General features: G+C 36.6%; 1 protein-coding gene across 5 annotated transcripts in view; it reads right to left on the bottom strand.

The window, feature by feature from the left end:
• Positions 1–23286, bottom strand: part of ABLIM1 (actin binding LIM protein 1) — a 389888-nt gene that overhangs the window by 208668 nt on the left and 157934 nt on the right. Inside the window, exon 1 of one of the 5 annotated variants that reach the window (XM_074295680.1) lies at positions 19920–20188. The exons of the other annotated variants lie outside the window; for them this stretch is intronic. Within the exon in view, the coding sequence (XP_074151781.1) occupies positions 19920–19935 (16 nt within the window). The 5' untranslated portion in view covers positions 19936–20188. Of the gene's footprint in view, positions 1–19919; positions 20189–23286 lie in introns of those variants that run through there. 5 annotated transcript variants of the gene reach the window in all.

The raw sequence follows: 23286 nt of genomic DNA on the forward strand, positions 1-23286 counted from the left end.
TCATGCCATGAAGAAGGATTGATTAAATCTCTTCTTTTGTTTCATGCATATTTGTGAGAGCATAGTCCAGATGGACAAATATGCTAATCCCCACTGGCTTGGTTTGTGTCCTTCCAGTTTTCTCATTCACTGCTTATATCAGCTTTATACATTTTCCCCCCTTCCCCCCCCCCCCCCCCCCCCCGCCCAGTTTCTGGAAGGGCTCTGATCATTGCTCACACTAGTAAATACACAGTGATTTCCCATGTACAGCACATTGAAAGAAGCAGGAAAATATCTAATTCTTCCTTTGAGGAACCCTTGATACTCTCCATGAAAGAGCCAGTGCAAATTTTAATATCCCCATTTTCCAGATTTATCTAAGGTTACATGGTAGCTGTAACAGTGTAAAGCTTTGTCACCATAGCTACTTCTCTAATAATTATCACATGCATGCATAAAAATATGTGTGTATGTTATATATCTGCCTATACATAAATATTTCTGACATTTCTAAAAATTTCTGATAATACTTACTAATATCTATCAAACTTGCAGATGCTGTAACATCCTACTATTTACCCCAAGCCAGTGACAATTAGTATATCAGACTCCCTTGGCATTTAGAATAGAGTTAGGGAAAGGAAAAAAGAGATCCAAAGATGTAAAATAAAGATTATATAAACAATTGGGTAACACCAATAAAAGATAGGTGGAGGCAAAATCGTATCTTGTATGGATCAAGTTGTTTGTAAGTTGTCTCCCTCTGAGTGATCTCCTTGAGGGCGGAGACCAAGTTTTGCCTTCCTTTACTTCCTGGGTAATTAGAACAATGCCTGACACATAGAAATGGCATTTCATAAATGCTTGTTGATGATGATAATGATGATTATTCACTCAAATCATCCAATTTTCAAAGAGCTGAAAAAGGCTCCAGAATTATTCTTCTGAGCTCATAGGGTTGGGCAGCTTTGAGGATTTGTTTAGGAAGGTTTAAGTTCTTAACCTTAAGTTTAGGGATTCAAGCAGTCAAGCAGAGTCCTACTATAAGCTGCACGTAGGACAGAAGCAGAGTGTGTAAATCCAGTTGTGGCTGACAGTGCTCTACTGTATCATCAATACTAGTTCTTCACATCATATTCCTGGTCAGGACAGAGGTATCAAATGCCATAATGAGTATCCTATATTCTGCACGACATTATTATTAAAGTAAGTTCATCATTTTGTTGTGCTGCCATTTCTAAATGTGATTCCCCTGGTATGTGACTTAATAGTCAGAAACCCAGAACTAACAAGTTTTGACACTATGTTAAAAGTGGATTGTTGACATAGTAGCTATGAATGAGGAAGGGCTGTATCCTTTTTGAGACTGGATTAGGTTTCCTTTATCCTACAGCAGTTCCATTCCTTTCCTCTTTCACCAAGAACTGGAATTCAAATGATTCAAACATTGATTAAGTATTTCTTATAGAAAGGGGCACATGAGGGGCAGCTGGGTGGTGCAGTGGATAGAGCACCAGCTCTGAAGTCAGGAGGACTTGAGTTCAAATCTGGTCTCAGACACTTAACACTTCCTAGCTGTGTGACCCTGGGCAAGTCGCTTAACCCCAAATGCCTCAGCAAAAGAAAATAAAAAAAAAAAGAAGAGCCATATGAAAAGACAGAAAAGCAGCAGATGCCAGTGTGCAAATTGTTTCTGACATGAATTTGGGTGCTAAGGAGCTGCACAAAAATGCCATCACTTTGGGAGAGCAGTTTTTAATTGTTATTCCTACTTCACTCTGTCAGAGACACGGAACATACTCTTTTTCTTCATATGTTCTCTTCCCAGCCCAATGATAGTTAAAGGATTAGATGGTCATTGATAATGGGGTATCATCCTCTCCCATTTCTCAATTCCAGAACAGGGAGTTTTATTTTATTTTTTAAAGTCAAGACCTATCAGTACCTGGCACATAGTAGGTGCTCAGTAAAAGTTTCCTGAGTGAATTATTCATTGTTTAATCATGCCTGACTCTCTGTGATCCCATCTTGGGTTTTCTTGGCAGAGATACCAGAATCTTTTGCCATTTCCTTTTCCAGCTCATTTTACAAATGAGGAAAAGAGAAGCAAACGAGGTTAAGTGATTTGTCCAGGGTCACCCAGCTAGTTAAGTTTCTGAGTCTAAATTTGAACTTGGGCCTTCCTGATCCCAGGCCCAGTGTTTTCCCCACTACAACACCTATCTATACTGCAGCACTTTGATCTTTTTAATAAAAATTTACATTTCCATATACATTTTTAATGTTTATATGATCCTTATACTGAACACTGAACCTTATTGTGTTACTGAGTGGGCAACCCCTGACGTCTCTTCCAACTCTGTGATTTCATGATAATTCTGAAATAGGAAGGATGAATTATTATTCCCATTTTAGAGATGAAAAAAAGGAGTTTCTGAGAACTTCAAATGAATTTCTGAATTATTGCCCCTATTATTAACAAAATCAGTGTAATCACCTCATTTGAAAGATGAGAAAACTGATTTCCAGAGGGAAAAAAAAATGACTTTTTCTAAGACCATATAACTAATATAAGGTAGAAATGTGACCTGAATGCATGTATTCTGAGTTCCAACCTCATTACATGGTCTGTCCATCACTGAAGGCTCAACAAAGACAATGGAAAGCACAATTAATTGACTCTATAAAAACTCATTGACTTCCTCTGCTGTTCTGCAAGAGAGACTCAATTTTACACTGCTTCTAACATATTTCTTTCCAGTTTGCTCTCATATAGAATGGCAAACAATTAACAAAGTGACATTTGAAAGAAGAAGTGAGAAATCATTTGCACAATAATCCTCATTTGGTCTATAATGTATTACACACAAATAAAATGGCAAACATTTATATCATGCTTTAAAGTTTGCAAACCTCTCAACAAACATTATCTTATTTGAGTCTTACAACAACCTTATAAGGTAGGGACCATTTTGATGTCCCTTTTACAGATGAGGACACTGAAGCTGAGAAGTTTAAATGTCTTTCCAAGGCCACACAATTAGTCAGGTTTTGAATAGGGGTCTCCTTGACTCTAAGGCCCACTACACTACTTAAAACTACATTATACTACAACTAGCTCTCTGATAGTGCAAATTTCAAGGCATGATGAGAAAAATTAATTTCCTTAGTTAATCAAATAAAAAGACAGCCAGAAAGTTGCCTTCAGTTCTCTGCAGCTGACACCAGCCCATTACACTGTTAGTAATGTCATTCTGAGCACAAGTATACAAGTACACTGTTTCTGAGAGAAGAGGCCATGCATTAATAAATAACCAGCTTCCCCATTAGCTCCACTGTCTGCCCTTGAACACATAGCTCCTGCCAATCTGGGATAAACATACTTCTCTGTATGAGTCATCACACAATGAAATAGGAAGCGGGGCTGCATTCTACTCTTGCATACTGAAATCATAGCACAATGGAAAAGAATCCTATGATGTTTACACACGGTTCTTTTAACCCTCTGCAAATTTTTCTAGCTTAGAATAATATTACGGTAAAAACACCCTTCAGAGATCTGGTCCAGGGAGATGGTTTATCACAATTTCACAAAAACAACAAATGAATCAGGAGACACAAAAGAATAATGTGCTTAAAAATGGACTGGATGTTTTTTCTCACAGTAATAAAAAGTCACAAATACACAATGCTTTGCAGTTGGCCAATTACTTTCTTCCCAACTGCTTAGAGTAATACAGTAGGAAGATTGCTAGTTTTGCAGTCGGAAAAATTGGGTTCATGTTCTTGCCTTAACACTCACAGAATGAATAACTTCTCAGACAAGTAACTTCTCTCACCTCTCTAAGTCTCAGCTTTCTCATTTGTAATGTAGCCCTGCTCCTTAAACTGTGGTTCCCTATTCCCATATGGAACTTTATAACTGAATGTGGGGATGGTGAAATTATGATTTATCATCAGTAAATATTTAAATTGTATACCTATTTTATATACCTTCATATCGGGGATCACATAAAAATTTCTTGAATGGAAAGGGGTTGAGAGTGGAAAAAGTTTAAGAAGCCTTCAACTAGAGGACTTCCTAGAGTTCTAATCCAGTGATGAACTCTGAGAGCTGATAGGCAGGTATTATTACCCCCATCTTTATAGATATGGGAAGGTTGAGAGGTTAAATGACTACACTATGGTCCCTGAGCTAGTAAGCAAAGGATTTCTTGGCTTCAATCTGCTGACTGTTTCTGCAAGTATTGAACAATTTTTTAACAGCTCTTCAGAAAAGGACAGGATTTCTTCTTTCCCCCCCCTTTTTTCTTCTTCTGCTTCTTCTCCTTTTTTTTTTTTTCTTTGATCTAAAATTTCTACAAAGAAATTCGTGATCCCATATTCTTTTACCTGACTGAGATACTCAGATCAGTTTTGGAGACAGTCAGGATTGAATAAAGCTTTGAGACAGATGACACTTGCCTTCATTTTTTCTTTATCATCCTCAATTCTATCCTCTTGTGCTCCAGTCTTTGGGGAAGAAATAAGATTTGTCTTTGCCAAGTTCAACCATCCCTTTCCCTAAAATGTGCTTTTGATCCCTCCCTTCTTATTATCTCTAACAGTACTCTTGAATCATTCTCTTTCTTTATCCAGTCTTCATTCTTTACTTATACCCTGGCATAGCCACAAATATGCCCAAGTCTGCTCAATCCTTAAAAAACAAACAACCTTCACGTGACTTTGCCATGTCAGTCAACTATGTCCTCTCTTTTTCACACTCAAATTCCTAAATAAAGAAGTCTATAGTCATTGTTTCCTCATCTTCCATTCACTTCTTCCTAGTGATCTGATTTTTAATTGGATCATTCAAAGGACAGGGTTCTCTCCAAAATACTCTTCAATATTTTGTTAAATCTACTACCCTTTTATGAGGTCTTCTTTTATCAAAACTTTCTCCAGTTTCTGACATTGTGGATACAGCGCTTCCTTCTGGACATTATCTTTTCCCTGGATTTTATCATGGCATAATTCTCTTTTAGTTTATCACCTATTCTAATTGTTCCTTGTCAGAGCATCTTCTTTCTCCCTAAGTGTGAGCTTTTATCAAAATTTTGTTTAGGGCCTTTTTCTATCTCTTTATTCTTTGGTGATTTCATCAACTCCCATAGCTTTAAGGATAATTTCCATAAGGATTACTTTCAAATCATTTATCATTTCTAATATCTCCTAACCAAACCTATATTTCATCCCCACCTCTTTTGTGGGGTAGAACTTACCCCTTTGTTCAAATTACTTTTATTATTTTGGACAAACTTTGTATTTATTGATTTATATGTATGTAACATCTTTCTGTCTCCATATTAGTTCCTCCCCCAGCAGAAGGATCTTTGAGATCAAAGAGTAATTCATTTTTGTCTTTCTATTTCTAGTGGTGAACACGGTACCTTGAATCATAGTAGATACGTAATATAGGATTATTGAATTGAATTCAATGTTCTGGTGTTAGTCATCTAAAACAATATGAATTTAAAGCACTGTGACCCTTTCCTGGATATTTGTTTTAAGCAAGAAATCTTGATGTAGATGAAAAGGCTCATAGGTCTTATAACTAGAAGGAATTTTCACCTTCTATCATCATCTCATTCAAACATATTATTTTAAAAATAAAGAAAGATTAAAAATGAGGGAGATTCAGGGGGTAAACTAACTTTCCCAAGGTCAGAAAATTTTAACTTCAATGAAGGTTTTTAGGTATCAATGGATAGAGCTGGTTAGATGTCTCTGTCTTTAAATAAAAAGGTATCCTCAACTTGTGAAATCATGCCCTATTGGCAGGCCCTTTTCTGGCTACCAAAAGATTGGATCCATATTTTGGAATTCAGATATGAAATAGATTTTATGTAAGAAAATAACAATAATAAAAAAAAATTTGGATTTTTTTTCCTTCAGGTATCAGTGATAGGATCTAGAGGTTTCATAGCCAAGATACAAAGTCCACATCAGTGAATAGCAGGTATGATGAGGCAAGATTGTTTATATGTTAGTGCCAAATTTTCCAGTCCGTATGGAATCAAAACCTTTTTTGAGATTTCAAAAACAGGGGTTTATCTAAACCCCATTTTATAAGAGAAAAAAAAACAAAAGTGTTAAAACAAATTTACAGGTCCTAAATTTAAAAGGAGGTGGATCAGAAGGAAAAAACTGGAACAATCTTTTGCTTTTCTTTGTATCCTTAATGCTTAGTACAGTGCTTAATAGTTTAAACAAAGCTAGTCCACTGAAATGGACTCTGTGACCATAAAATATTTTAGAATAAAATAACAAAGGTTACCTAGGAAAGGATGTTTTAAACTTGTTATTATAAAGGTCTGAAAGGTGATTTAAAAGTCTTCAAACATATAAAGGATTATTATACAAGACTTTGGGATCTAATGTTTTTACAATACATGGACAAAGAGGAAGCCTTGTTACATAGGGATAGCAATGAACTTTGTTTATAGGAAGCAGGACTAGGAACTTCTGTTTTGTTTTGTTTTTTAATCAACAAGCATTTATTTAATGGCTATTTGGAGCCAAACACCTTACTAGTACTGAGGATAAAATGATGAAAAGAAACTTTCCTGCCCTTGGGAAGATTGAATTCTATTGGGAAAATATAACAATACATGGGGATAGCAAATGGAGAAAAACCAAAATTAATGTGGAGAATTTTTTTCTCCTTTTTTTTATTATAGCTTTTTATTTACAAGATATATGCATGGGTAATTTTTCAGCATTGACAATTGCAAAACCTTTTGTTCCAACTTTTCCCCTCCTTCGCCCCACCCCTTCTGTCAGATGGCAGGTTGACCAATCCATATTAAATATGTTAAAGTATATGTTAACATAGGACTAGGAACTTCAAAAATAAATTTTTCCTCCTAATTTATTTTTCATTACAATAATAACTAGCCCTATATGAGATTTTAAGGATTGCAAAGCAAAATGCCATCTCATTTGATCTTCACACACAATTCTATAAGGTGGGTACTATGATTATTGCCCATTTTGCAGAGGTTGAAACTAAGCCAAATGATTTACCCAGAGACAGGGTCAAATTCAAGACTCCAGGTCCAATTCCAACCACCTGGTTGCCTTGTAAACAATGTTATAACCTTATAACTTATATATGAGCATTTATCAAGAACTACCACCTGAAGTCTCAATGTAGATCAGATCATACTTTTCTCTAAAAGTTTATTTTTCTTGGTCTCATTTATTTATCATTTTTGGTTTATGTTTTCTTTCACAACAAGACTAATGTGCAAATGTTTTGTATGACTGTACATATATAACCTATATCAAAATGCTTGCCTTTTCAATGAGGTGGGGATAAAGCAAAAGGGAAAAAAAGAGAATTTGGAATTCAAAACTTTTTAAAAATGTTTAAAATTTTTACACATAATTTTTAGAGAAAATATTTAAAAAATAAAAGTGGGAGAACTACTTATGTTTTCTATTTCTATGGAGACATGGGTGCCTTAAGAAGTTGATGAGAGGGCAATGGGTAAATGTTATGAATAGGTATGATAAAATGAAGTACATACTGTGTGCCCCTACACAAGTCACTAACCCCTGATTGCTTTTTTTTTTAAAGCATAATATGGTTAAATAAAAAGGAGATGTAGGGATTCTAAGCTAAACTGAGGGCAAGAAGAATATTAGGACCCTTTGCATAGAACAGAAAGTGATGACAAATGACAAAAAGTAGATAATGCTACTTAAATCCCATCTTGTTTCTATAGTCTCTAATGAGAGGGACATCCTCAAGACTGAATGAAGAAAAATAATAAATAGGCAACTTAAAGAAATAAAATAAAAGGTAGGAAAAGAGCATTTAGCTGACTTCAATGAGTTCAAGTCTTATAAATTTACCCTCAACAATCTTTGCAGATATTTGAAGAAGAAAGACATTATCAGTGGACTAAAGATAGGCAAATATTGTACTGATTTTCAATAAGAATATTTTCCAAAAACTCTGCATCTAGAATTTGAAGATAGAGGTTCACATTTTTCAAACTCTCTAGACCCAAGTTCCTTTATATATATATATATATATATATATATATATATATATATATTTTTTTTTTTTTTAAAGGAAGTTGGATTAAATGAGCTCTCAAATCTCTTCTAGCTCTGAATCTTAAAAGCCTAATACTCAAACTTAAGTGAATCTAACATTGATTCCTAGTGAGATTCCAGATAGACTGTTAAAGGGATGTTTGACAGTTAAATGGATGCTTCTCAAGCACTTGTATTAATGGGCATTTATGTATCACTTTAAGGTTTACAAAATGCTTTACAAAAATTCTTATTTGATCCTTACAACAACTCTGAGAAGTGAATGCTATTGTAATCCATCCTTATTTTACAGATGAAGAAGCTGAGGAAAGCAGAAGTTAAGTAACTTTAAGAGAGCAGTAATGAGTACAAGTCTTTAATGCATCTGTTAAGAATGAAATATGTAATGAGCAGGCTGATTTCAAATAATCTTGGAAAGACTTACATACACTGATGCTGAGTGAAGTGAGCAGAATCAAGAGAAATGTACACAGTAACAACAAGATTATGTGATGATCAACTGTGATAGACTTGGCTCTTTTCAACTATGTAGTAATTCAAGGCAATTACAGTAGTTTTAGGATAGAAAATATCATCTGCATCCAGAGAAAGAATTATGGAGACTGAATGTGGAGAGAAGCATAGTATTTTCACCTTTTGTTGTTGATGTTTGTTTGCTTGTTTGTTTTTTCCTTTCTCATGGTTTTTTACCCTTTTGATCTGTTTTTCCTTGCACAACATGATAAATATGGAAATAAGTTTAAAAGAATTGTACATATTTAACCTGTATCATATAGCTTGCTCTCTTGGGGAGGGAAAAGGTAAGGAAAATAGGGAAAAAAATTTGGAACATAAAGTTTTACAAAAATGGATGCTGAAAACTATCTAAACATGTATTTAAAAAAATAAAATTCTATCCAAGGGGGGAAAAAGAACGAATTAGGACAAGCTTGCATATTTTATTTTATTTTCTCTCTCTTCTATTTTTTTTTTTTGATAGGATTAGCAAAATGGTAAATGGAAGTGCAATAAGTTTAAAATATCTGGATTTAGCAAGACATTTGATAATTTCTTGTGGATATGCAGACCTGTATATTCAAATAAGTTTGGAACCCACAGATTTACTGCTCGGATAAAAAAGAAATAAGCAATTTCACCTTTGAGAAAAGTCTATAGTAAAATGCCACAGAGCTCTTTCCTTGGCTGTGTTAATTTCAGCATTTTAAAAAAATCATGGTTGGAATAAATTCAGAGATGTCATGTTAACAAAATCTATGCATAATTCAAAACTGGAAAGGATGGCTAATACACTATGGCACCCAAAAAAAAAAAAAAAAAAAAAAGAAATCCCAAAATATCTTGACAGACTAAAATGAAGAGCTGAAGCTAACAAGATGGAATTAAATAACTACAAACTTAAACGGTGTCTTGAATTAAAAATCAAATGTACAAATGTAGAATGCAATGAATTTGGCTAGAAAGCAATTTGCATGAAGATGAGCAGGATTTTTAATTGAGCTTCACACTTAGCAGTGGTCAACAATGTGATATGGCACCCTCAAATATAATCATAGAAAGCATTAATAGAGTTACAGTGTCAAATATATCATAGTCAGTTAAGGCATGCTATGCTCTGCCATATTCAGGCCACATCCAAAATATAGGAATACCCTACCTGATGCTGTTAATTAGTTCTATAAAAAAAGATTTGGAGGAACTAGTATATTAGAGTAATGTTAGGTCTATAGCTACAATGTTATCATTGAAAGATATACTCCTGGACAAATGTAATCCAACTATTAAAGTTTTTAAAAATCCATCTTTATTTAGATCTCTAACTATAAATGAGCTACAGAGGCAATAGTATGGATAGTCAGGATTGCTTGTTGCTAACAGACTAAGTCATCAAAGAGACCCATGAGTTTGTTAATGCAGAACTGAAATGTATGTGTGAGTGTGCGCACACGCGCTCATGTATGTATGTGTCTATGTATGTATGCTGGGAGAAGAAGGGAAGAAAGAGTATTCAATTAACCATAGAACAAGAAATCACCTGGAAATCTGCGGTCCTTAGCCTAAGGTCTGTAAACAAGTTCACAATATAATTGGTTTCCTTTGGAATCTGATTTGATTTGAATCATTTTAAAAACATTATTTAACAACTTTTATTTTATACATTTAAAAACATTATTCTGAGGAATCCATAGAATTTAACAAACTTTCAAAGGTGTCCATGGCCCAAAAGATCAAAATCCTCCATTTTAAAGGGATTTTTGCTAAGTTTTTCCACATTACGAATCATCTAAACTCTAGGTCAACATATAGCTAGAGATGAAAATTCTTGGGGAATTTGTTTTGTTATTTTTCAAACAGCAACAGAAAAGTAGAGAAACCACAGGGAAAAAATCTGTTATCAACATATGGAAAAGGTACAATTCATCTCCACAGAATAGAACAATGGAAATTGTACTGAGCCCAAGTAATCATATGAAAAAATGATTGATTGAAGCTAGAGTCTGGGGCATCAGAAGACAAATCCCTTTAGCTCTTTCCCCCAAGAGACTGGAAGATCGAAGGAGGGGAAGAACAAGGGTAAGGAAATAAATATTAAGCACTGGTTTTGTGCTAAGAGCTTTACAAATATTTAATTTGATCTTCACCACAATCTTGGGAGATAGATCCTATTACTATCCCCTTTTACAGTGGAGGAATTAAAGGTTAATTGATGGCTTTAGCATCCCAGAGTTAATGTCTGAATCAGAATCTGGACTCAGGTTTTCCTGTTCCTAGACCTAGAGCTCTACCAACTGTACAACTAGCTGCCCCTAAGGAGTGCAAGGACTGGGGCAAAAACTTGCAGAATTTAGCATAAACTTTTAAAATTAAAATTCTCTTCCTCTTCTTTTTTCTTTTGTATTCCAAAAATTATGTGAATAAAAGAACTTATTGTAACTGTTGGGTATGGGACTTATCAATAAATTATTTGTGCAAACTGACAGAGATCTCAAGTGATATTAAACAACACCAGAACAAAATCCAACTAGAGGCTAAGGCTGGCTGGGCTGATGTGGGAATTAGCTGGAGGACAGGATAGTGTTCCGCCTCATTTCAGACTGGAGCTTTGTTAGAATGTACTCATAATGCTTTTGGCTGAGTTAGGGGGAAGGGAAAACAGTCCTACGTTAAGTCCTGGAGGAGGGCATCTGTGTGCGTGTGTGTGTGTGTGTGTGTTATATTTTAGCAAAGGCCAGAGTGTGTCTAGAGGCAAGCAACAGTATCCAAGAACGTAAAAGGACTCTAACCCATGTCACGTGAAAATTTGCTGAAGAAACAAACTGAACACATTTTGCCTGAAGAAGGGAAGATAGGAAAGGAGTGATAGATAGCACACTGCAAAAATGTGAAGGGTGGTCATGTGGAAGAGGGATCATATTTGTTCTGCTTGGCCCTGGAGGGCATGATTAGTACCAAGAGGTGGAAGTTACAGGGAAGCCTGAGTTTGATTTGATTTGACTTAAAGGAAAACTTAATGATTTGCTCTGTCTCCAGATAGACTAGGTTTTCTTGCAAGATAGTGAGTTTCCAGTTCCCATAGATTAGATGATTTCTTGCTTAAGGGTGATTTAAAATGTACTTTTTGTGACTAGTAAAAACTGTTTTACATGACCACATATGTATAACCTATATGGGACTGCTTACCATCACTGGGAAGGGTTGGGGAAGAAGGGAAGATAGAATTTGGAACTCAATTTTTTTTTAAATGTTAAAAATTGTTTTGATAGGTAATTGGGGAAAAATAAAACATAAAAAATGTTCTTTTTTTCTCTATCATCAGCACATAGTAGTGTAGCCAGTAGAGAATAAATGGTTAATAAATGTAAGTGAATTGAAATCTTTGTTTATGCTGATATTCATGCACTCTTCCCTTATTATCAATGAGAATAGAAAGAAATGGGTTTTTTATTATAACATTTAAGTATGTAGATGCAACAACTACTACTTATCTCTAGTAATTTTAACTAATTACTGATGCATTAGAATTTTTAAATTTTCTTTGAAATCACCTTGGGAATATGGAGTACAGAAGAGGATTCTGGGAAGATGGCAGAATAGGTTGGCAAATTTTAAGTTCTCCAGATTTCCCCCAAAAAATTTGCACTTCAGAGTGAACACAGACAGGTGAAAAATCAGTAAGACTTGGGGCAGAACAATGGTCCTTCCTATACAACCCAAGAAGATCATAAGAAAAAAACTGTACAGATTAACCCTTGTGAAGTGCAAACACCTCTATGCTATCTCCATATGAACACCAAATGGGGACCCCTCAAGTTATCTGGGTGTGGCTGAAGCCTCTGCAGGAACCACAGAAACTTTCACCTCCCAGACAGTTTATGGAGTTGCAGTCTGAGACTTGGAAGACTGAGGAAACCTCAGTTAATTAGTAATGCAGGGTCCACTGTGCTGCTGAAATTCAGCCCTGGGTAAGAAAAAATCAGCACCCATGAGAGCAGAGGAGGAGGGCAGGGAGGCTGCTGGCTGTGGGCATTTGTTGGAAGGGGAAGCTCTTGATTTGGGATTCTTGATCATTGGAGAGAACTGACATAAATTCAGAGGCACCATCTTCCCCATCCCTGGATTAGAGATGCTTACACTAATACCTCTTATTAAAAAAAAAAAAAAATGAACTTGCAAAGAAGAATCCCACCATAGAAAAATACTATGGGCACCAGAAAGATTAAGATTCATCTTCAGAAGAAGACAATGAAGTTTAAAAAAAAAAAAAAAAAAAAAAAAAAAAAACTTCTACCACAAAGAGTAACGTGAAATGGCTGCCTGCTCAGAATTTATAGAACTCAAAAAATAATTTAAAAATCACATGAAAGACATTGAAGAAAAACTAAATAACAACAACAACAACAACAACAACAACAACAACAAAAATAATAATAATAATAACTACCCAAGAAAAACAAGATTATGAAAAAAAGTCAACCTACTAGAAAAGGAGATACAGTCTCAAAGATGAAAATTACTTCGAAAATTAGAATTGGGCAAAGGGAAGCCCGTGAAGCTATGAGAGACTAAGAAATAACAAAAGAGATAATAAAGAATGAAAAAATAATACAGAATATGAGACATCTTATAAGAAAAATGACAAATCTGGAGAACAGATCAAGAAGAGAAAATATAAATTATTGCCTGAAAGTTATAATCAAAACAAGGAACTTGACACAATAATGCAAGAAATAATTCAAGAAAATTGTTCTGGAGTAATAAAACATAAGGAAAAGTAGAAATAGAAAAAATTCACTAATTTTATCCTTTGTGGAATAATATCCTTTGTAGAAAACACACGGGAACATTTTTGTCAAATTTTGAAACCTCCAGATCAAAAAAGAAAATTTTGCAAGGAATAAGAAAAAACAATTAAAATACACGTGCACAATTAAGAGTTGTACAAGACTTATTAGCAGCCACAATAAAAGACTACAGATCCTGGAATTATATCTACCAAAAATCAAAATAAGTAGGCCTATGGCCCAAAATATCATACCCAGATAATATATAATATATAATGTAATATTGAATAAGAAAAAAAGGACATTCAACAGACTTTCAGATTTTCAGGACTTTCTATCAATCAAATATGAACGTAATAGAAAATTTAGCATATCAGAGCCAATATCAAAGATCAATTTCAAGGAACTCAACATGGACAAATTGTTTATGGTTTGTTTTCCCCGACATGGGAAATGAATACCATGTATTTTAAGGTTGACATAAACAAGAGAGCAGCTCAAAGGAAAGAGTGAAGCAGAGTTAAGGTAAAAATAGTAATTATATTATACAAATGAGGTGCAAAGGAAAAATAGATAGAGGCATTAGAGGGGAGAGGAGGGCTTATAGTACTCACATCAGCAATGGGTTAAATAGACAACACTACATATATACTGTAAAGGGGATTATAGCCCCTTCCAAAATCTATAAAGAAATTGGGGGGAGAGATGGGCAGACAGGGAAGCAAAAAGTGAGGGAAGAAGACAAGAGAGGAATCTCTGGGTGGGGAGAGATTAAGTAATAGCAAAACAAGTTAGGCGCATAATTAAAGCAAAGAATCAGTAGGGATAGGAAAGATAGATGTGTGTGTGTACAGGTGTGTGTATGTATATGTATATATCTATATATGTTTACATAAATATATCCTTTCTTAACTATAGCCTGTTTGGGGGAGGCAGGGAATGAAAGGAAGAAAAAAAAATAAAATACAAAAAGGTGAGCAACAGAGAACAAAAGAACAATTTACAAGCAAGTAAAGAAAAGATGGATACTCATGAACATAATTTCTTCTATTAATATATAAAATTTAATATGATCTGGTAATTTATTGTTAGATTATTTTGAATCCTCCCAGGTGTTCTGCTGGGCACACAACAAGGTTCTCTTTTGTTTCGTTTAATTATGTTTTGCATTTCTTTTCTATTTTTCTTTTTTCTTATTGTGTTTTTTTAATACCTTTTTTTAAAAAAAAGAGAATATGGAATACAAATATCATTACTTCTCTTTTATAGATGGAAAAACTAAAGCTACTAAAGATCGTGACTTTTCCAAGTGTCATACTATGAATGTAGAGGCACAGACCCTTTATAATTGTCATCATGTCATGGTAATGTGTTATAAAGAATGTTTGAAGGATGGGGGAATTTTCATTGGCTACCCCTAGTCTGGAATATTCTTCCTCCTCCTCACTATACATTGGCTTTCCTGGCTTCCTTAAAGTCCCAGCTAGTCCTTTGTTCCACAAGAAGCCCTTCCTGATCCCACTAAACACTAGATACTTCCTTCAATTGATTATCTCCAAATTAGCTTGTAGATATATCATTCTTACACTGTTATTTTTCCAAATTGTCTCTCCTTTCCCTTAGGTTATGAGTAATGGGTTCCCCTTACTAAAGGTGGAATGTGAAGTGATGTGAATACTCAAAGGAGACCAACTAAATACTTCATTTATTTCTTCTACTCCCAAGGAGCAGAGACTGTTTTGATTTTCTTTGGACCCCTCAGGGGTTTGGATCCTCAGAGATTGACACACAGCAAATAAATTCTTACTGGCTGATTAGAGGAATTGATTTCCCTTTGTGGATACTTAACAGTTTGGTCATACTAGGGCAATCTCCCCAAATCTCAAGGCATGCTTTTGATATCCATTTTCCTTATTCATTTCCTTAAGGCAGAATAATTACAGTAAATTTATATAAGTTATTAAGGCCAAGATTGAGCTCCAAATTCCAAGAGTCTATGAGAAACCACGGAATCCCACCATGAAAGGATAATCAGGACTGTCTAAATCCAATTATTTCGGTTTCTGAAAGTATCTATATGAAGATTGTGAAAATCATAGAGAAAAATGATGGAGATATGTTCTATTTGCTTTGCTCTGTGGAATCCCTTTAATTTTATAATTTGGTAGTAGAATTCAAGAACTTCAAATAACTTCATCTCAGGAGATGATGAAAACAGAGTTTAACCTGTTTTGTTTCATAGACCTCTTTTGGCAGTCTGGCAAAGTCTATGTATCCCTTCTTAGGATAATATTTTAAAATGTATGCCATAAAATGCATGTGATTACAGAAGAAAATCATGACATTATAAAAATAAAATCAAGCTCACAGACCCCAGGTTAAGAAATCCTTTGGGACTTTATATCCTTATTTTTAAGGCCTTGATTTCTATTAAAATCTTTAGAGTTTCAAGAAGAAATAGGTAAATGCTTATTATTTAGATAGCCTACTTTGAGGATTCTTCATATTAAATAGACCCTCACCTTTAGCAAGGGAAATCCATTAAATCTGATAAATCTGTCAACCAAAAAACTCCAAAGAGAATTCATCCCAAAATTAGCCATTCAAGTTGACTCAGAGATTACGGTCTTAAAAAAAAAAAAAAAAAACCATGAGTTTCTATATGTCTTCCCATGAGACTGAAACATCTCTCTCTCTCTCAGGAATTTTTTTAAGCAAACAACTCAAGATATTTTTGCCTAATTAACAGATTTCATTCTATATTAAATAATCTCTCTCACATAGCATTTTATACTCTCCAGATCCCAAACATCTATGTGACATTCCTTCCCCCAATTCTACTGAAGGTCTGATAAGCCTTGATTTTCTCTAGAAAATATCAAAAGTGGTACAGACTTAAAAATTCAAGCTGCCAACAAAGCAGTCTGACAATTACAGATCTCCAGACTTTATACTATTTATATTAAACAGTGAGATATCTCTAAAGAACTCACATCATGCTTCGAACATAGTAGGCACTTAATGAATACTTGTTGGATTAAATTGAAAATGAGAGCCAAGAACCTAGCAAAAGAAATATGATTCAGGAGCACATAAGTCTTTTGTGCTCCTTTGTTACAGAATATTACAAGGGCAAGGTATCCTTGAAGGCATCAGAATAATAACTATGTCATCAAGTCAACTAGATCAATAACTATCTGAGATCAGGACTAAATAGGTGCCTGCTCAGGACAACAAAACATAATGTCAGTCAAACTATGTGAGCAAGCATCCTACAAGGAGAGCTGCAGTCTAGAAGCATGGTTTATTTCCAGCACCTACTGACACAGACACTTAGAGACTTCCAGTAGGGAAATAATGAGGCAGATAAATTTTCAGAAAACCATTACTAACTGGTTAGCACGACAAATATGGAGCACCAGTCTCCTGCTTCCTCTTTAAAAGGGTCTCTGTTTGGGTCAGCGCATACATATTGTCTCCCTGGGTATTAGACTGGCACAATTGAAGCCCATCAAAGGGGTGATTCATATAGTCCCCAGGAGGGAGGGGACTGAGCTGGACTACTTCTATAAACTGTCTCGCCAGTGGCAGAATGCCTTTCTTTTCATAGTATGGCTCTTGTGTGAGCTTGCAAAGACATCACCTGCCTTTGTTTTCTTCCTTGGTCACAGGAAGTGACCATCAAAAGTACTATGCTCAGTTCTAGTGCCACATTTTAGGAAGGACACCAATGATCTGGAATACATCCAAGAGAGGTTAAGCAAGCTGGAGAGGAGATTGGAAAACAATGTCATATGATGATGCATTTAAGGAACAAGGGATGTTTAGTCTGTAAAAAAAGATGACTTAAGGAATATACAGTAGATGACTCCCAGTATTTTGAGAGGCTGTTATATAATAGATTTATTCTTTTTGGCTCTAAATGACTGGAACAATGGGTGGGTGTTGTAGAAAGGTAAATGTAAAAAAAAATATTTCCCAACTTTTAGCTAAGTGGAATGGGCTTGTTCAGCAAACAGTGTGTCTTCACCTATACTCCTTTCCCCCAAATCACTTGTCAGGAATGATTTAGAAGTAGTGCCACAAAGCAGATACATCAAAGTGCTGGCCTTCTAGTCAGGAAGACATGTTTGTATACTGTATCAAATACTTCTTAACTAGGAGATCATAAGCAAATCATTTAATCTCACTGAGTTTGGATTCCCTTATCTATAAAAATCAGGGGGTACATACCTCCAACAATGTGTGTGTATGTGTGTGTGTATGTGAAAAACAAGTGTTTATATATATATATATATATATATATATATATATATATATATATATATATATATATATATATAAGCAAAGTACCTAACGTGCTACAAAAAGTCAATTGCTTTTGCTACAATAAGAAATGCAACATGACAGAAGAACACTAGCTTTGAAGGAAGAGAACCTGGTTCAAATGGCTCCTGACAACTACTGCCTATGTAACCAGGGGGAAATCCCTTACTCTCTGAGCCTCAGTTTTCTTAGCTATAAAATGACATGGTTAAATATGGTCCTTAAGGTACCTTATAGCACTACAATCTATAATTTTGCAATCCTGTGACAATTCTGTTAAAATGAAAGTTGCAATAGATGATTTACAAGAGCTCTTCCACTTCTGAGATTATCATTACTGTTTAAAATAGAAATAATCAGAAAATAAGAAGACAACAAAAACAAGACATATGGTTGACATTAACTCTTGTTAACTTTCCTTAAAACAATAGAATAAACTGCTAACAATTTAAAAAGATATTTTGAAAACCAACAAATGGCTCTCAATCTTTAGTTGAGAATAGAGGAAGACTTGATGGATTTTGAAGCCTTTGGATTTTAGCTCTTTGCTTGGAGGACCAAAATGCGCTAAGTAGGAAGGCAGCTTTTCATATGTATAGTTAGTGTTCAGAGAGGAAAACTGAGATACATGAAGGTTTGAAAATCTGCTGTCTTAGGTAGAATATCAGACAGGTCACATATCTGATCTCTACCATAGGCCCTATTTTAGCAAAAACAGAAATAGATTTGTATCGTCTCCTACAGCTACAACCTAACGCAGTCATTTCAAGGAAGCAATAACATCAACTACCAACTTACAGAAATAAGTGATAGGCTGCTGTGAAAGAACACTGAGCATGAATGCCAAGACAGGAACTCTGACAAATGTCAATCAAAGCTTGCTTTCTTTCAACTCCATAGAGAGTTGGGTCTCTTGGAGACATTGATGAAGAAACCAGTTTTAATTTTATTATAGTCATGAAGCTGACATATTAAACAGAAACTACCCAGTTCATTAAATTCCAAATTCGCATTTATTTGTTGGAAAAGCTGTCAAAGCAAACCCCACATATTAGCTAAAAAACTGTGATTAGGAGAACAAATGATATACAGAATCAGATCCTTTCTCCTTTCCCTCCCCCACCTTGACAGTCTTGCCCTTGAATGGCTGTTAGCTTTCATGATCCCATTAGTGAATCCATCTATTAAAATGATAAAACCAAACTGTTTCCAGCAAACAAGGATCAATTCCAGTCCAGCATACTCATTTTTCAGTCCCCTGGGGGCTCTAAGTTAAAATGTACCTGTACTTAAATCACAGAAATGGTACAAATTGTTGTTGAACCTGCAAGCATCTTCATTTCTGAAGTACAGGAGTGGTCCACCTTAAGATATGAAGAACTGGAGCTGGAAAGAACTTCATCTATCTAGTTCAATACCTTTTTTAAAGCCACGGAAAAGAGAAGTCTAGAGCTGGTAAATGGGAGTTAGAACTAACGTCGCAGTTTCTTAAACCTCATCGGTTAGTCTTTTCTCCACACCAACCTAGCTAAAAGAAAATAGAGGGGAAAAAATTGTCCACAAAAGTGAGCCATTTCACTATTTTAAAGTACGTTAGAAAATTTTCCAAATTTGATTTCCACTCAACTTTTCAGGAATATATTCACGGCACGAGAACGGATGTACCTGTGCTGATCCTTTAACCACTGGTCCCCTAATTCCTCCTCCCTTTCCCCTACTATGCTTGTGGCATAATTTTATTAGCTTTGAAGCCCAAGGTCTCCTTTAAAACAGTCATTAAGAATAATGCTGTAATGGTACCAGACACACCAATAACCTTTAAAATCACTCAGGTTTTCCCCCTGCATGAATGAGACAGGACAAGTCTCAAAGCTGTTTGGGAAACTATTACTCTTTCATTTACATGTTTAATTAGCTCAGCCTTTGGAGGTAGTGGAGAAGCAAGCCACATATCACCCATAGAAGAGAACATGCAAAGTGTGATAACTGTCAGAGGACTCGCACCCCAGCCCTGGCTGGGCTATATACCGCCCAGCTAAATTAAAGGCACTTAATGAAGCGGCCAGTAGTAAATGGCAATCACGACTTCTCAATAGGAAAACTGCTCAGCCTCTCCTCAAAAATGTCTGCCCAGGGTCCGATTGATCATTTCCCATGAGATGGTCTAACCCTGCTGTGTCATTTCAACTTCACCAACCAAGCACATTGATCAATATTTATAATTACCTTTCTCCTTCACCATGGCAACCAAATCCTTTTAAGTGCTGCTGCGCGGAAGGGGAGCAAGAATACACTCACAAAGGTGAACTGCGCGCTGGCAGCCAGGCAGGGCTGGGGAGAGGCTGGATGTGCACGAGGTTAGATGGGGAGGAAAACCCTCCCCCCTCGGAGCCCCGGGAGCAGCCTCGGGCCCAGAGCTCCGGTCCCTCTCGCTCCGGGCGGGGTGTGGAGGGAGAGGGGGCGGGAGGAAGGGGAGGGGAGATGCTTTTCTCTGCTGCTGCCGGTGGGTGTTTCTGCTTCTGGCTCCGCATTGACCCTCCTACTAAGGTGCTAGCTCCCGCCCTCTCGCTCCCGCTGGTGGACTCTGCCCCCTGCGCTGCTCCGCCAGCTACAGCTGCTGCTGCTCCGGGAACAAATGCGAGATTCCGCCGTCCCTAATCTCCGGTGGCGGACTCACCACCTTACATTCCTCCTGCCGAGGCAGCTTCCCCCACCGCTAGCAAGGATGCCTCCTAGTGACGGAGAGATAAATGACTGTCTGGGGAGCCCAGCCCGGGGAACTCCAGGGAAGGCGAGCCCGAGAACTCCCAGGGAAGCTGGGCATCCTGGACTGTTTACTTTTAAATGATCAAGAACTTAGAAACAAACTCGATAGCCTACAATTTAGTCAGCGGCATCGGAGAAAAGCTGCCCTTTCATTCAGTTCTTCAGTATCCGTAGCCCTGTACTTTTAACTTGGCCTGAGGAAAAGGGACACTGCAAGGGGAAAGGGGCGGGGGTGGTAGTGGTGGTCAGCACCTTCCCCGATCCTCTCTGCTCCATTTTACTTGTATCTGCTATGCCAAAGACCATTCCATCCCTACCCCTAGAAATATTTTTGGCATGGATGAGATTGGAAAGCCCAGCTACTTGGAAGCCTTCTCTTTGGGGGGCCAAAAAGGAAGTTCAAGGGTCAATTTAAGAGTCTCAAAGGGACGCTTATCGAGGCAAATTTCTTGATTCTGTTAGGAGCCATGCCCGACTGACAAGTATTATGCTCACTTTTAAGGTTTCATTTATCAAATTTGATGTTTCTCGAGAAACTTTTTAATGCTTGGAAGGTACACATGGAACAACAATAAATAAGCAAGTTACTGGGCTAGAGCAGTGAAGTGTTTAGATTGGACTCATAAAAAGAGAGTCTGAATTAAAATCCTGCCTTATTGCCATGTGACCGTGGGCAAGTCAAGCCTCAGTTTCCTCATTTATAAAACAGAAGAATTGGTCTAGATCAGCGGTCCTCAAACTTTTTAAATAGGGGCCAGTTCCCTGTCCCTCAGACTGTTGGAGGGCAGGACTATAGTAAAAACTAAACCTCACACTCTGTCTCCGCCCCTCAGCCCATTTGCCAAAACCCAGAGGGCCCATAAACATCCTCGCGGGCTGCATTTGGCTCGGACTGTAGTTGGAGAACCCCTGGTCTAGATGATCTCTAAAGTCACTTCTGGTGTAGATCAGAGGTTCTTAACCTGGTCTCACTTAACCTCTCAGTGACCCAGGCAAGTTTCTAAGATCACAAAGTATAGAATTGGTGATGACTTGCTTTGATAATAGAGTTTTTTAAATCAGGAATTCTCTACATAAACGAAATCCTAGGTTAAGGACTTCCCCCATTTATAAGTGTGTGTGTATTTGTAGATGTATATGTATACACACATATATATGTATGTATACATGCATATATATAATATAGTATAGATACTAAATGTTTTTCATTTTACAAAATACTTTCACATTCATTGTTATTTAACTTATTCAATCCTTACAACAACCTTGTGAAACAGTAAGAGTATTATTTTCCAAATGCAGAAAATAATATCCACAGAAGTATCACAAAGCCTGTAAATGGTAAGGGTGGGACTCAAATCCAGGAATTTCTGATTTTAAGTACTAGGCTTTTGGGGGGGGATGGGTGAGGGATTACTACATTATGCCTGAGGACAGTCCATACAAGACATGGCCACCAACTGATCAATCAAAAAAACATTTATTAAATACTTACTAAGTGCCAGGCATGTTAAGGATACAAAGAGAAAGGAGATGGCCCCTTCTCCTAAGGAACTTACATTCTTTTCATTTTAGAAGCAGGAATCACTCATATTCACAGGGAGCAGAAGATTTAATTTTGAGTTCCAAATCTAATCCTAGTACTCTTCTTTCAAATTCACCTGCCTTCCACACTATGTTTCATCTATATCCAGCCATATGGGAAGAAACGATGAGATACCAATACTGTTCAGAGAAAAAGAATAGCAGATGGTCAATCCATCTTTCAGAACCAGAATGCACAGCCACTATTAGATTTTATTTACTGCAAATATTGTAACGTGTTGGCTCTACGAGAGCCAGGATGGCAGAAAAGAATGAAGTAAATCACCCTTCCTCATCTCTGCCTTAGTGTATGTTTGCAGTTCAAATACCCTGCTATTGATGGGTGAGGAAGAAAGGAGAAAAATCTTCCTTATTTTCTCATGGGCCGCTATTGTTGGTTTTCTGAAGCACAACAGTAGCAGAGCTGGAGCAGTTGTGACATTCCTTTATCTATGACTCAGTGTGTTTCTATTAATAGCTTTGGTGGCCGAGCCTGTAAGTAAGGACTAACCCCCCCCCAACTCCTGGGTATCTATCACTGTGACATGGCCATTACCCACACTTCGAACAGCCCAGGCTCTGCTAAGATTCCCCTATATATTAAATCAAGAGTCAGCCCCCTGCAGCAATCGTGGAAAAGTCCTTGGGGACTCGCCTGGCTTCCATGGCTTCCATTCATAAAAATGAAGCTAGCAGGAACAAACTAGCTCAAAGAGACAGACATGTAGCAAACAGCATGGATATTATTTAAAAGCACTCCTGGGATTAACCCTTTAGACCCTCTCCAAGTTTTACTGGGCAATTATAGGGATTACAAATTGTTTTTCAGCTTCCATCCCCTTTCTGCCACTCCCTTTAGGAGCTGCTGATAAGTAAAACTGACTTCAGACATCTGGACTTCTTTTGGTGGCCTGAGTTCACCGAGTACATTTATTTCCTAGTTGTGTAAGAAGATTAGCATCATACTTAAACACCTCTCTCCATGTCTTCTTGAAGGCTTTCCCTCACATTACACAGCCAAAGCAAAGGAACTAATGCTGCTAGCTTTTAACACACCTAAAATAGATCTAATACAAACATAGGCACCAGAGCATCTCTAGAAAGGGTATAGTCCAAACCTAATGCCACACACACACACACACACACACACACACACACACACACACACACACAGATTGTCTTTTTATCATAGGGTAAGAGGTTTTTCATCTCCATTTTTAAGACTATTATCATCATCAGTGTT

The sequence above is a fragment of the Sminthopsis crassicaudata genome, chromosome 2 (assembly GCF_048593235.1).
Source record: "Sminthopsis crassicaudata isolate SCR6 chromosome 2, ASM4859323v1, whole genome shotgun sequence".
Taxonomy (NCBI): Eukaryota; Metazoa; Chordata; class Mammalia; order Dasyuromorphia; family Dasyuridae; genus Sminthopsis; species Sminthopsis crassicaudata.